Source organism: Mesoplodon densirostris, chromosome 4 (genome assembly GCF_025265405.1).
Source record: "Mesoplodon densirostris isolate mMesDen1 chromosome 4, mMesDen1 primary haplotype, whole genome shotgun sequence".
NCBI classification, from domain to species: Eukaryota; Metazoa; Chordata; class Mammalia; order Artiodactyla; family Ziphiidae; genus Mesoplodon; species Mesoplodon densirostris.
Window position 1 is genome coordinate 132,927,611 of NC_082664.1, and position 15,384 is coordinate 132,942,994.

The 15,384-nt window shown below is 42.2% G+C and overlaps 1 protein-coding gene across 1 annotated transcript in view; it reads left to right on the forward strand.

Moving 5' to 3' along the window:
• Positions 1-15,384, forward strand: part of ANXA2 (annexin A2) — a 44,978-nt gene that overhangs the window by 13,987 nt on the left and 15,607 nt on the right. The window contains exons 3-4 of the mRNA XM_060097260.1: positions 691-790; positions 15,191-15,285. Coding sequence (XP_059953243.1) covers positions 691-790; positions 15,191-15,285 — 195 coding nt within the window. The remainder of the gene's footprint in view (positions 1-690; positions 791-15,190; positions 15,286-15,384) is intronic.

The window sequence follows — 15,384 nt, forward strand, 5'->3', positions numbered from 1 at the left end:
GAGTAGTAGGCAGAGGGGATCGTGTTAAAGACAGCAGAGTAGAGGGTAGAGAGAGTAGAGAAAGCAGGCGGAACCTGGCCAATATGAAGAGGATGTGGGCCATGTGGCCTGACCACCTTGGTTCCACGGCGGTGGCCAAAGGTGGGGGGGATACAGGAAGAAGATGCTTCCCTCACTTATCTCATAGTCCGAGACAGGCAGGCAGGCATTCTACATTTGCTTTTTAAAGAGTTGTGAGCTCAGCGATACAGGCTCAGTGGAAATTCATGTGCCTGTAGCAAAAACTTGGCTAAACACACTTGTCATTCAGGCATTTCCAGATTTCCAGCTTGTTTCAAATTTTGGCCAGCTTAGTTTCATGCTCTTCAAAGCCTTCCGCAAAGAAACAGGTGGTTTCAAGTGCCCAGCTTTGTTTTCCGCCTTTGAGCCTGCATGAAAAGTAAGATGAAATGTAGAAATAGATTTATCATATTCTAAACTAGTTGAGCCTTTGAAGAAGAATTCTCATTAGAAATAAGGAAGTTTCGTATCCTATGTGTGATGGCATGTTAATACTTACTGAGTTACCTAGCCTAAGAATGATGTGAATTATTAAAAGAAACAATAGGAAAAAAATATTTTAGGAATTGACATTTCAACAAGAGGATTTTAAATATGTGTGACTGAAGTGTGTTTGTCTTTTAACCTCAGCACTCCACACCTCCAAGTGCATATGGGTCAGTCAAAGCGTACACCAACTTTGATGCTGAGCGGGATGCTCTGAACATTGAAACAGCCATCAAGACTAAAGGTAGGCCATACATTTGTCCTCCTGGTCAAACACTGACCAAAGTGTTTTTAGTCTCTTTCTTGAATCTTCATATATTGGTCATTTGAAATTGTCATCAAGCTTTAATGGAGCAATCGAAACCTACCCCACCCCATCCTTCTCTCCTTTGTTTCCCCTCTTTCTCCCTCCCTCCCTCCCTCCCTCCCCTCTTTGGAGAGAAGAAGATTTAAAACATGAGAAACTAAATAACCGAATAGCATAGTGACATGGAAATAGGCTTTCGCTGAGGGCCAGGAGATCTGATCCCCTGGGTGGGTGCTTTGGGCTGAGCTCTTCACTTTGAGGCCTCACTGCCCCTTCTGTAAGGAAGAATTTGGTCATGGTGATCCCTAAGGGTCTCTTTTTGGTCCTAAATCGCCTTGAATTTTATTACATTTCTTGGAAAAATGCTGGGAACATTTTACTGCTTTGCTCTCAGATTGATCTAATGAGCGAAAAATTCAGACTTCTTCTTTTTTTTTATTTATTAGCTCCACAAGTTAGGCCCCTCCTTAGGCCTGGAGCTTGGCTTTGAAGAGCTGTCGGGATGATTGTATTTCCTAGAGTTCCAGGATGAGTAAGAGAGGACAAGGAGGCATAAAAGCCTCTGTTCCGAAATAAAGCAGATAAAGCATTTAATTGGGTAAGAGTTGAGCAAGGGCCTGTTCAGGTCACCGTGCTGTTTTCTGTATCCACAAGAGCCAGTGTTCAGACTTTTTTGGCTTATGTTAACGAAGCATGTACCTTTGGGGTTGCCCCATCCCCGGATCCTTGGAAACCCTGTGTTTATTGTGGTGATGCTTGTGATTTCACCACACTCTTTTCCCCTTTTGGACAAAGTGCTTCTTTTCATATGAGGCTAGTTCAGCCATATGAACCAGAGTGGCTGCTGGTTCATCCCCTGCTGACAAGTTGTGGGACATTAGGACGATAGAGTGTTTTTACTTATTGACACATGCATACAATTCACATACAGGTCACTGACAGACTGGAGACCTCAGTCAGGGTGACCTGGGGCCCTAAAATTGGCGTGACCATGTGTCCCCGTTATGCCGGCATATTTACTGATCGTGCCCCCTTTCGCCCTCAGAATTGTCTTATTTTGCAGGATAGATTGCATAGTCACTTTTCCTAGAACCCTTGGAGAAACTGGTGACTGTGTTTCCAGGGATAGGAAGGAGTATAGAAAGATCCTTTACGTCCTGTGGTTCTAATAGGACATAGGTTTGCATCACTGGCCTCAAAGCAGCCTTAGTTTCCATGGGGACATTGTGGGCACCTCCCACTACGGGCGGCCTGGACAACTAACTACCTTCAAAAAGCCATCTTTTTTGGTGCTTTTAAATGACCATACTTGTCAAAGGCCAGGCTGGGAAGTCAGGAAGTCACTAATCAGAAAATGAAACTAAAATCTGCAGGGCTTACCTCCCTGCAGTCAGTTCTATTTGGTGGAGCCTAGTGGATGAGAGCATATGCGTTCGTGGGTTCAAATCTTAGCTCTATCACTAATTTACTAGCCGTCTGACTCTGGGAAAACATTTAACTTTAAGCCTCAGCTTCCTTACTATAGAAGGAGGGCTAATAAAAGTCCCCACCTCACAGGGTTGTTGTGAAGTAGGAAGCACTTAGCATGGTGCCTGGCATATAGATAATACTCAAAATATGTCACCTTAACACACACACACACACACACACACACACACACGCACGCACGCAACGCGCTCTCCTAAAAACTCACCTTCTCACTATTTGGATGTGCCTGCATTCCTGGGGTTTCCCAACTAGCCATTGTAGAGATATAACCGAAGTTTAACAGTTAACTTATCTGACAAAGATAGTGCCTTTTACAAGCTTGAGACAAAGGCTGCCTTTATCCCTGCATGAGAAAGCTTTTAGCACACTGGAATGTAAAGATTGCGCAAATGAACTCTGGTAACAGCTGAAACTCCCAGGGTAATAAAAATACCTTCAGGCACTTTCTGAGTTAGTAGAAAAATACTGTAGTTTCTAAGCAGAAACATCTGGAGGGCTAAGATCTGGATTCCTGCATTCCAGTTTGGTCAAGTGCAGATGACTTCACCATTATTAGGGTTGCAGCTGCTTATTGAGTGCTGCTCATTATGGGCTGGCATGGCACCAAGCACTTCAGGAACATTCTTCCTAGGTGAACTTCAGATTAATCCTCTCATGTAGGGTGCTATCATCCCCAGTTTATGGCGGACACAATTTAGGATTAACATGCTCCAGGTCTCTTGGCTGTGGTTCAGATAGGGGTTTTTTTCTTTCTTTTTTTTTTTTTTTTTTTTTTTGCGGTATGCGGGCCTCTCACTGCTGTGGCCTCTCCCACTGGCCCAGCGGCCACGGCTCACGGGCCGAGCCGCTCCGCGGCATGTGGGATCCTCCCGGACCGGGGCACGAACCCGTGTCCCCTGCATCAGCTATCAACCACTCTCAACCACTGCGCCACCAGGGAAGCCCCCAGATAGGGGTTTTAACACGACTCTTTCCAGCCCCAGGGCTGTGCTCTCAGGCACCCCAATGTTATGCTACCCACCTGTCAGGGTTGGACTTTTTACTTTGCCATGAGTTGTTTTCAGGCATGAGAACATTTTCTAGCTGTGATTCTGTGGATATCAGATACATGTTATATTTGTGGGTCCAGCTTTTGGTCTCCTGTCTTCTTCTCTCCCAAACTTAATGCCCAGTGGGTCCCACTTAAGACTGCTTTTTATTATTTGTTTTTGGTGCCTAGTGATTTTAAAGAGTAACTGATTTTTCTTGAGTTAAGTCTGTTGGTCCTTTAAAATAGTTTCTAGATTGTTGGTATATTTAGAACCTTAAATCCTTCTAGGAAACTCGAGAGGAAAGAATATGATAGCTATACAGAGCTCAGAGTTGTAACAAAGATGTTATTATCAGCATTGGTTATTATTTTTTTTAACATCTTTATTAGAGTATAATTGCTTTACAGTGGTGTGTCAGTTTCTGCTTTATAACAAAGTGAATCAGTTATACATATACATATGTCCCCATATCTCTTCCCTCTTGCATCTCCGTCCCTCCCACCCTCGCTATCCCACCCCTCTAGGTGGTCACAAAGCACTGAGCTGATCTCCCTTTGCTGTATCAGCATTGGTTATGATGGTAACAAACCTAGATCCATCTTCTACTTGGAGAGCGACTTAGTACATTATGGTAACTGCCGTTATATTACATAGAATGTCTGTAGAATGTCACCAAGACATGAAAAGTAAAGTTTGTAAACAATTTTTTTACATTGTTATTGAGATATAATTCACATCTCATACAATTCAGCTATGTAAAATGTACAATTCAGGTTCTTTTTTTAGTATATTCACAGAATTGTGCAACCATCACCACAGTTAATTTTGGAACACTCATATTTCACCTTAAATTTGTCAGTTGCGTAGGAAATGGACATAAAATAGTGTATACAGTATGATCATACCACCACAATTTTTTTATGTCAAAAAGAAAAAAATAAAAGGCATTATTAACTGATATATAGAATTATGGGTAATTGATTCTTTTCCTGTGTTTTCGGTATATTCTGTTTTTTCCAGTTTTTCTATGGTGACATGTATTACCTTCATAACGGAAAGCAGTAAACTAAATTAAAAATAAAAATGAAGTCATCATAGTTGAACAACATGGGTTTGAACTGTGTGGGTCCACTTACACGTGGATGTTTTTCAACGCTAAGTACTACGGTGCTACACGGTCAGAGGTTGGTTGAATCCACAGATACGGAACTGAGGATAAGGAGGGCCGACTATAAATTATATGTGGATTTTCAGCTGTTGGGGGTGTCGGCACCCCAAACCCTCCAGTTGTTCGAGGGTCAGCTGTAGTTGGGAAACTCACATCCCTTTTTGTTTTTTTCTCCTTCCCCTTGATCTTTTTATATACTAACACTAGTTTTAAAAAAAATGAGCTAATTAAGATCTTACCTTCCGTTTTAGAATGCCTTTCACTTTAAGTGTAATTAAGAAGCTCATGCCCCACCTTAACTGGCTCCGTCTCAAACCCTTTTCCAGAAGAATACAATGCAAATTAATTGGTGTTTCCCTGACATCCAAGGAAACAGGGTAAACCTCAAATGCTGATACAAACAAAGCCAAAGGACCGTGAAAAGATGACCCTCTGGGCCTCCCCTCTCAGATAGGGTAGGCTGGGTGTGTGTGCACACGTGTGTGTGCATGTGCCAAGTGTAGAGCATGCTGGGTATTACCTGTACTGCCTGATGTACGTCTGCTTCCCTATCCGAGTACTCGCCGGCAGAAGGGCTGTGAGCAAGTCACCTGTGGCCTAGGGTTACTCACTGCTCTTAAACCCAAGGATTGTAAACCGAGGCAGGCCTGCAGTGGGGAGAGTTAGGAGGGGCAGACCTGGGTGAGATCTATAGGCTGGTGCTGCCTAGAACGGTTAGAAGGCCCCCAAACAGCTCTTATCCCTCCCTTCTCCTCTGCCCTTATCTCTCGCCTGGGCTGCTAGGGCATTTGTCCTTATTTATTTATAAAATATTTATTTATTTATTTGGTTGTGCCGGGTCTTAGTTGCAGCAGGTGGGCTCCTTAGTTGTGGCACGTGAACTCTTAGTTGTGGCATGCACGTGAGATCTAGTTCCCTGACCCAGGCCCCCTGCCTTGGGAGTGTGGAATCTTACCCACCAGGGAAGTCCCTGCCCTTATTTTTACAGGCCTCCTTGCCTCATCCATTGCAGATTCTCTGTCTAGCTTCATCTCCAGGCTATTCGGTGCCACAAACAGAGCCTTTGGTCTCTCAGGAGTGTGCAGCCCGCTTCTAGTGGGAGTGTTGGCGCACTTCTGACATCCAGGCAGTTCCCACTCATCTTGGCCTGAGCTGATGCACCGCCTCTTCTCCGAGCCTTCTCTAAGAGGGAGGCAGAATCATTTATTCCTTGATCTGTGTCTCATAATACTTTCGTCTCATTTATAGCTCTTGCCACATTGTGTTATAGTTATTTATCTATGGGTTTGTCTCTCCCACCAGAAAGTGAGCTCCTTGAGGGCAAGGACTTTATTTCATTAAACTTTTCTAATGCCCAGGCCTCTGGGATCATGTGAGAAAGTACATATTTAACCTGAATAGCAGTGAAAATGTACACAGATACCAGAGCATACAGGTGAGTGCAGAGTCAGGATATGTGGCTGGCAAGAGAAGGCAGCAGAAGGCAGTTCCAGAATCTGGACCATATCCCCAAAGGATTAACAGTCTCCTAGTGAGCTTTGATCCTTTTTTCCAAAATGAATTTAGCTCACACTTGTAAGTCTGCTTTGTTTTTGGTTTGAAGGGATCTCAGTGTTCCTGAGCATGTCACCTAAACCAAATAGATGATTGCTTTGTGTATGCTCTGGCTTGAGGTAGACTCTGCAATTACTTACCTTAATTAATGTCTAGTTAGAAACTGAATAAAGCCATGCAAAAGTAGTAATATTGCTTAATTAACAAGAGGTTTCTGAGACTTAAATCTGTAGGAGTCTCTTGGTCTGGATTGGCCTTGGGTTAAATATATACTGCAGAGTGTACAACACAGCTGTGAATGGTTTACCATATGGGTCCAAATAACTAGAAAGGAAAGTCAGCTAAATTAGAAAAGGATGAATCTAGACTACATAAAATAGATTGTAATTAGAAGCAGCACAACCCCGGAGTTAGTGTAAGTGCCAATAAACTGGTACAGCTTCGGTCTCTCTCTGGAAGGGGAGGGTAATGAATTGCCCTATTATTATTGCCAGTTTTGATTTTAGCAGTATTTGTGTTCTCCGGAAGGGCTGCAGAAGCGGGTGATTTTTCCCTCCCTTATAAGCACAAGTATAGAAGCATAGCGGCAGCAAGTTTCTGCGCTTATTTTTTTCTTATACTTTTGAAATGGAGCTGCTTAAGATTTCCAGCATGGCCGAAAGACTAACATCCCATGGCAGTGGGAAGCAAGCCAGGATGTGTATTTTTGGTTTCACCTGCACACCTGGAGGTATATTCATTTAGCTGAGACAGCAATGAGGAATGTATTCTCTTGAAGATGCCAGGAGGCAGATTGGCTCTGAAAAGTAGCATCTCTCCCACGGGAGCGGCATCGGAGGTGTGGGCCCAAACTAAGAGCCCCCAAGCCTGAGTGTGAGCATGCTTGTGGGAAAGGCCTTTCTGTCCCACGTAGCCCAGGGCCTTCTCACCCTAACCATCCTGGAAGTGAACAGGAGGGGACAAAACCTTCCCGTTGATGAGGACTTTCCTTTTGTGTTCAAGCTGACTTTAGACTGAATTCTCATCTTACAGCACTGCTGGGAACAAAGAGGAACCAGTGCTGAGTCACAGCCACCTTTACTCTGGGCACAGATTTTCTGATTTTTTTCAAGATGATCATTGTCTACTCGGGTAGGTAGATGCCAGACTCAAGCCAAGGAGCCTGTGAAACATGGGTGAAGGAGTCCCTGGTGCCTTTCTCATCGTAGGCATCGGCTGTGTTGCCTGCCTGTCAGCTTTTTCTTTTTCGTAAAAAATGGTTACCTCTTTTCCATGAGGAAATCCGAATACCGGTGACACCCAGGGACGATGGAAGTCACCACGTTCTTATCTGGTGTCGGCAGTGCTGAGACAATAAATAGTAACTTTTCTGTCAGCTGAGTTCAGGGTGGGTATCAGTTTCTTTTACATCTGTTCAGATTTTTTACTTTCTGACTCAGGAAGCTGGTCGAGCAACAAGGCACAAATTGGTGCTTGCATTTTATGCATAACCCTTCATTTGCAATTTTATTTGATTTGGATCTTGAGTGGTGGCCTTTGTGTTTTCCTGCTGGTCCTGTAGAGTATCTCAGAAATGTAATTATGCACGGAAGACAGACAGGGTTCCAGATTATTAAAATACCCAGTGGGATTACCAAGGAGACTGTACTTAAATCCTTTCTAAGGGACTCAGCTGAGGTGAGACCAGAGCAGAATGGAAATAGAAGAAATTTGATTTCTGGGCCCAATCCTCTTCTTAGGCACTTAGCTAAACCGCGCTTTCCCTGAGTCGGGCCAGGCAGCACCGTGGCAGATAGTGGGAAGGGTACTTTGGGCAACAGTGTGTGTGTGAGTGTCTGTGTGTGTCTTTGTGCGTGCATGTGTTTCTCCGTCTCTAAAATCACTCTTACTGGCTTTTTAGGCTCCTATTGAGTTATGAATGGCTATTTCCAGAAGAGAGTCTTCTAGCTCTTTCTCTTGAGAAAAACCTCAGTTGGGTTAGCTCAGTGGCTACGCATTGTTACTGGGTGGCAAATCATTATCTACAGATTATTCAATGGGTATACATTTGTATGTTCTAAATAGTAAGTCCAGTTCTATAGACAAATAGACACGTTACTGTCTCCAATCCTTTTTAGCAACAAGATGGAGGAGTGTGGTATAAAGAAGTACCAAATTATAATTCAAAAAGGTACAAACATGACTCATAGAGATATAGGATAAACACGTGGCAAACATTTATTTAATTCATTGAGATAGGGCTGGTTCAAAGGGAAATTTGGGAGACTAGGTGTTTATAGGCCCTGAGGAAAGAATGTTGGAAGAAGATTGCTAGGCTGGATACAAGACCGTTAGTGTCCTTCAGGGCACTGAAGCCATAATCTTGGGGGCTGTCCTTTCTACTGGACCAAAATCTACAAGTTAACACATAACCCCATAGAGCCTATGCCGTAATCAGTAGTGAGTAGCAAATTGAGTGAGAGCGTGCCCTAGAGGAACAGTCTTGGATGGGCCTTTTAGCCACACTGGGAAGACATGTTCCCTTCCTTTTGCCTTATTTTCAAGTTTTGGATTATTTTCTGTAACAGGAGGCAGAATAGCCCAACGTAGATATTTAATCCTGGTTTGAATCCCAGCTCTGCAAGTGACTTGCCTGTGTGACCTTGGGTGAGTCCAGGTCTTTTCCTCATTGGTACAATGGGGATGACAATAACACCCATCGCACACGGACACGATGACAATTGCAAGAGAGCTTTGTACAAAGCACCTTGTAAAATGCCTGGCATGTAGGTACTCAGTGAATGGTTGATACTATCAATATTATAATAAAATAAAACCCATGGGTCTGTGCCTTCTCCTCTCTCTGTGGCCTGCCTATGACCTTGTTGTAAAGATGATTTCTGAGGTTTGATACTGATATGCCCAGTAACCTAAGCCAAGTCCTGGTATTACCTATGATCTAGATAAGGAGCGGATCTGGGCAGTTTTCCTTTATTTTCTGACTAGTCAGTCAGCCCTGCCTGGAGGGCCTCCTGAGTCCTTTATTAAACAAAATGAAATCTGTTTTCTCTGTGCAGTCAGTGTGCCTTGGCAGATGTGAGTCAGAATCCTGTTCAGAATGGCCTCTTGGTTCCTTGCCATGAACAGTAAAGATGCACATTTTCCATGCAGTGCCAGATGTGGAGCTGACTTGGGGTTTCCACCCGCAGAGAGGAGGAGACTCCAGGAGGCCCATTTTGTGGGTTTGGATTCAGCCGTTATTTTAGACTGCAAGTGTTCTTTGTTTTAAAAATATGGCTGATGTTTTCAGGAACCCATGACCCCAGAGATTTCTGTGTGAGCCCTGCTGTCAGCGGTACCTTCCCATGGCATCACTTGCCAGAGCTGTGGCTTCAGGTGACTAGCACTTAGAACAGGGACTGATTTTTTTCAGATGCCCCAGAATGTGGGAAGCATTTTTGTAGTTAGCTGATAAGATTAGTTGGCCATTTTCATTCAAGGAATAAATGCTTAAAAACTTTCGTGCTGCTTTCCATCAGGAGCCAAATAAATTTGTGTCTTAGTTCCTCACCAGTCTTGAAAATCTTCCCTTCTATTAGTGTTGAAAAGACATTTAATGTCCATCGACAGAGGATTGGATAAAGAAGCTGTGGTACATACATACAATGGAATATTACTCAGCCATAAAAAGAACGAAATAATGCCATTTGCAGCAACATGGGTGGACCTAGAGATTATCATACTAAGTGAAATAAGTCAGACAGAGAAAGACAGGTATCATATGATATCACTTATATGTAGAATCTAAAAAGATGATACAAGTGAACTTATTTACAAAACAGAAACAGACTCACAAGCCTTCGAAAATAAACTTACGGTTGCCAAAGGGGAAAAGTTGGGGGGAGGGATAAATTAGGAGGTTGGGATTAACGTATACACGCTACTATATATAAAATAGATAATCAGCAAGGGCCTACTGTATGGCACAGGGAACTCTATTCAGTATTCTATAATAACCTATTTGGGAAAAGAATCTGAAAAAGAATGGATATATGTATATAAATATGTATAACTGAATCACTTTGCTGTACACCTGAAACACAACATTGTAAATTAACTATACTCCAATATAAAATAAAAATTAAATTAAAAAAAAGGCATTAAAAAAATCTGCCTGAATCACAGAATTTACTGTGTTCTCACCCACATTCTGTGGGATCCCGCACCCATGTCATTGTTTCCCAATGTGAGGCTTTGCTTGGATTACTTTGTGACCTTCCATATCAAACACAAGAGGAATGGGACGGGAAAAGCGGCATTATTCACATTTATTGTTTTCTTTATGCGTTTGCTTCATCCACGCAGTTTGTTTTCAACCCTGGGCTCCTTCCCTCAGCAGACACTTCCCTTCGCACTGGCACAGGAGAGGTCGGAAAGTGCAAACCCAGAGAGGCAGAGCCTCATCTGCCGTCGTCTGCGCCTACGTTAACCTTGTTAAATGTAAAGCTTTCCTGGTGTACTGGCACTTGCTGTGCATTTGTTGACGGTGATTGTGTTGACGTGGGTAGCTGAATGTTCAGCCCTCATCCTTCAGCTGCATCCTGGGCAGGAGTGGTGAGTCACCGGATGACCCTTGCAGCTTCAACCTGGACTGAACTATTTTCCACAGGAATAAACCGTCTCGCCAGTTGTGATGCCAGGTCGAGAGGAAGCAGTACTGTTCTGAAGATAAGATGGCTAAATCCCACTGGCAGATGCGTGCATTCTGGGGTTCCAACGCAGGACATGCCTTACGTGACTTTGAGTAGGCCATTGATCCTGGGCCCTATGATTTTTTTTCCTCTTTCTAGTTCAATTTGAAACTTGCGAACAGTGGTATGGGAGGAAAAGCTGATGCGGGTGAGGCCCTCGGAAGGAGGAGGGGGCTTCCACTCGTAGAAATAGCCTCCATTTACTTTCTTTGTAGTTGCTGGCATTAACATTTGTGTAACGTATCAGATCTTTCATTGGCAAGGGGTCCCAGCATGCTGGATGCTGCATCACAGCAGGCTGTTTGTTTGCTGAGTAATTTAGGTAAAATACACTTAGGTGCCTTCAGGCTCTAGTTGTTGCTGAGTCCTAGGTGAGATTCAGGTTAACCACCCAGGCTCTTTAGGGGGATTTCCAGTAACTGGATTGTATTCTGACTCTGTTGGCTGAATGCTAAGCTGCTATGAACACAAAGGTTCATTGTTTGATTGCTAAGAGAAGTTTGTTTCATTGACTAAGAGCATGGGACTGCACTGAAGTTTGTGGAGTGAGCTCTTTTCAGGTGCTATTTCTTACCTGGGTTGTTCGAACAAAGGTAGGTATTTCTTTCCCTAAAATTGTAGTTGACCCTGCACCTCACAGAAGCAGTTGGTAGAAGCAGTTTAATAGTCTTATACACAGGCAGATTTCCAACGACCTTTCCAATTCCCACCCATGCTTTTCCATCTCTGTTGGCGATTCTCAAATAAAGAATCACCAGGGAGCTGGTTGAAATGCTGCTTCCCAGGTCCAAGAGTCTTTAATCATATCTCAGGGGGCAGGGAGGCCCAGGGAGCTGTGTTTTTTTTCTTTAATTTTTTTAATTGAAGTACAGTTGATTTACAATATTATATTAGTTTCAGGTATATAGCATAGTGATTTGGTATTTTTGCAAATTATACTCCATTATAGGTTATTACAAGATAATGGCTATAATTCCCTGTGCTGTACAGTATATCCTTGTTGCTTATCTATTTTATACATAGGAGCTGTGTTTTTAATAAGTGCTTCATGTGATTCTCATTCAAGTGGGCTCAGGACCACATTCTGACACAAACACAACTTTGCATTTGTTTCCAAGGGGGACTAATTTTTTATGGGTCAGTGTTCTTGGCATGCCTTTAGGTCAGCAGCCCAAAGATTGGTTTTAGGAAATATTAGAGTTGAGATTAGAGTGTATAATTGTATTTTGTTATTCTCCACCATTTTCAGATTTGGGTAAGAAAGTTAAGTGTAAAGGAAAAAGACATTTAAACAAGTGGTTTTCTTAATATAAAGTTAGAGCTATAGAATATTGAGAGAGAGAGAGAGAGCATATGTAAACACACGTATGTGGGGAGGCATGCATGCCCATGTGACCAGATACATCCACGAAAGTAGCCTGGTAAGCCTTAACGAGTCTGGGAAGAAATCTGTCCAGCCTGTACCTAAGCTCAATTTTTGGGACTTCCTTCGTGGTCCAGTGGGTAGGACTCCACGCTCCCAACGCAGGGGGCCCTGGGTCGGGGCACTAGATCCTGCGTGCATGCTGCAACTAACAGTCCACATGCTGCAACTAAAAAGATGCACGTGCCACAACTAAGAAGTCCACATGCCACAACTAAGACCCGATGCAGCCTAAATAAATAAGTAAGTAAGTAAATAAATAAATAAATAAATAAATAAGTTGCAGTACATTCTGTAGAATAGATTTTTTTTTAAAAAAAGCTCGATTTTCTGTGTTAGTCTTTCGTGGAAGCAGAACTGGAGGTCATTGTTCAAGTCCCTTCCTCATGCAAGTGTAGATGCTAAGACCCCAGGAGGGCAGATGCTTCCACGGTAACAGTGGCAGAGCTGGACCTCTGTCTCTCTAAGCTTCAAGCTTCCCCATCTGTAAACGAGGAAGACAAATAGCCATCCCACATGGTTGTTGTGAGGGTTACATAAGATGGTTTGCATTAGGATGTTTTGGAAACCAAAGAGAATGATATAGATACAGTTCCTGAATATCATGCATAGCGTGTTCTATTCTAACTAAAGTATTTAGAACCACACTAGGAATCTCGTGAGGTGAAGTCACTAGTTGATTCTAGATCAATGATTATATGTCATTCGTGGTGTATATATTTTAAAAATACCCTTCTTGTGCTCATCATAGTGAATTGGAAACTATAGTTAATCGAAAGGAAGAAAACTTGAAATTATCTATAATCCTACCACTCAGATGATCCCTATTAAAATTTTGGTATAAACTAACACAGTATTGTGAATCAACTATACGCCAATAAAAATTAAAAAATTTGGGACTTCCCTGGTGGCGCAGTGGTTGAGAGACCACCTGTTGATGCAGGGGACACGGGTTCGTGCCCCAGTCCGGGAAGATCCCACATGCCGCAGAGCGGCTGGGCCCGTGAGCCACGGCCGATGAGCCTGCGAGTCCGGAGCCTGTGCTCCGCAACGGGAGAGGCCACAACAGTGAGAGGCCCGCGTACCGCAAAAAAAAAAAAAAAAAAAAAATTAAAAAATTTGTTTTTGGTATGAAGGGTTCAACATATTTTCTTACACATGAGCATGCCTATTACAATACTCAGGTTAGATTGGGTGTACTGTTTTGCAACCTGTTTTTTTTACATAACAGTATATTGTGAACATTTTTTCATATAATTTAATACTTTATACCGTCATTTTAAATGTCTGTATATTATCCCATTATATGGACAAAAACATTTATTTAATCAATCTATTATTAGACGTTTCCCCCTTTATTTTTTGCCAAAATAAGCATCTTTGAAACAATCTCATATTCAGCAGCTGGGTTTCTACGTTGACACCGGCTACTCTGAAAATCAGAGCTAAAGGTACAAATGCTGCAGTTAAGGTAACTAACATATTGGTATGAATTCACTTAAAAATGAGTATGTAAGGGCTTCCCTGGTGGCGCAGTGGTTGAGAGTCCACCTGCTGATGCAGGGGACACGGGTTCGTGCCCCGGTCCGGGAAGATCCCACATGCCGTGGAGCGGCTGGGCCCGTGAGCCATGGCTGCTGAGCCTGCGCGTCCGGAGCCTGCGCTCCGCAACGGGAGAGGCCACGGCAGTGAGAGGCCCGCGTACCGCAAAAAAAAAAAAAAAAAAAAAAAAAAAAGAGTATGTAAATACAAAAATGTTATTTATTTTTATACCCAGAAATTCTAACTTTCTGCTTTTTGATCTTTCTAACACACTTGAGAGTTTAGAGTACCTTCTTTGTAAGTCTGCTCATTGCCTCTGTCTCAGAGCATTATCGTTTTGACCTTTCTATTGCTTTGGAACTCCTGATTTCCTATAGGCTGGGCTGTTTGCAGTACACGTGCGACCCTGGAGGCTTAACCACTCTGCTCTTTCTCACTCAGGAATTACCTATGCAGTTATGGCAAAGACTTCTTTTTATTAAACAAAGTTCATAATCAGTCAGGAGAGAGACCTTTCACTTTCTGAATTCTTAAAATAGTGCTTCCTTAAGTTAAATGGCATGTTAAGAGTATTTCTGATATAAAATTGGAAACTTTCAGATACCAGAAGGCATTGCTTATCTTTGTAAATACACATGTTCCAATTAAAATAGGTACTAAAATATTTTGGTGGCACTTCAAAACTCCCAGTTTAGATTTAATTTAGATTAAAACATTATTTTTTTTAATAAAGTTATAAAATTGATTATTAAAATTGCCTATTGAATATTAAAAGCAGTGGAACATTTATTTTCCTTACAAAACAATTTAGTCTTCAGTAAGTAGGATTGTATTAATCAGTTACACTATTAAAATACAACTGCCATATTAAATCTGACTCATTTGTCATGACAGTTTATATAATTATAGAAATTGTACCTAGCTGCTTATATAGCCATAATCCTGCAATAAATATAAATAATTGTCTCTATTAATTCAGGTTGCGGTTACTGTCTATTAAAATCTCACTTAAATGGTAATTCGGGGACCTTCATTTAAAATCTTTCTAAATCTTTGTTGTTCCATCTGACTGCCAAAGCCCCACAAATGCACCTCCTGCTGTTGAGTCCAGAAACCCAATTTATGAGTGAAATAGTTTTTTTTTTTTTTTTTTAAATACAGATACTTAAAAAGGTCCATTTAGACTTGAGGTTTGAGGCTGTCAGGAAAAACAGAAAAGAGGGTATACATGTTGGGTGGAGGGTGCTGACAAAAAGAAAGAAAACATCTTAATGTCTTGGTATTTCACTTTAGGGACTAATATATACATTTCAGGTTGAAAAAATGCTTAAAACCTTCTATGTAAGCCCAAAGAACTAGAACATATGGTTGAGTAACTACTTACTACTTGTGTCTTCATAGGTGTGGATGAGGTCACCATCGTCAACATTTTGACCAACCGCAGCAATGAACAGAGACAGGATATTGCCTTCGCCTACCAGAGAAGGACCAAAAAGGTACAACAGGTTCAGGGATGGAGGGCATTCCATGTTGAATTTCAGTTCCTCAGCCATTGCTTTTTCTTTTTGTGAATTCTGGCTCTTCCCAGCAAGCGC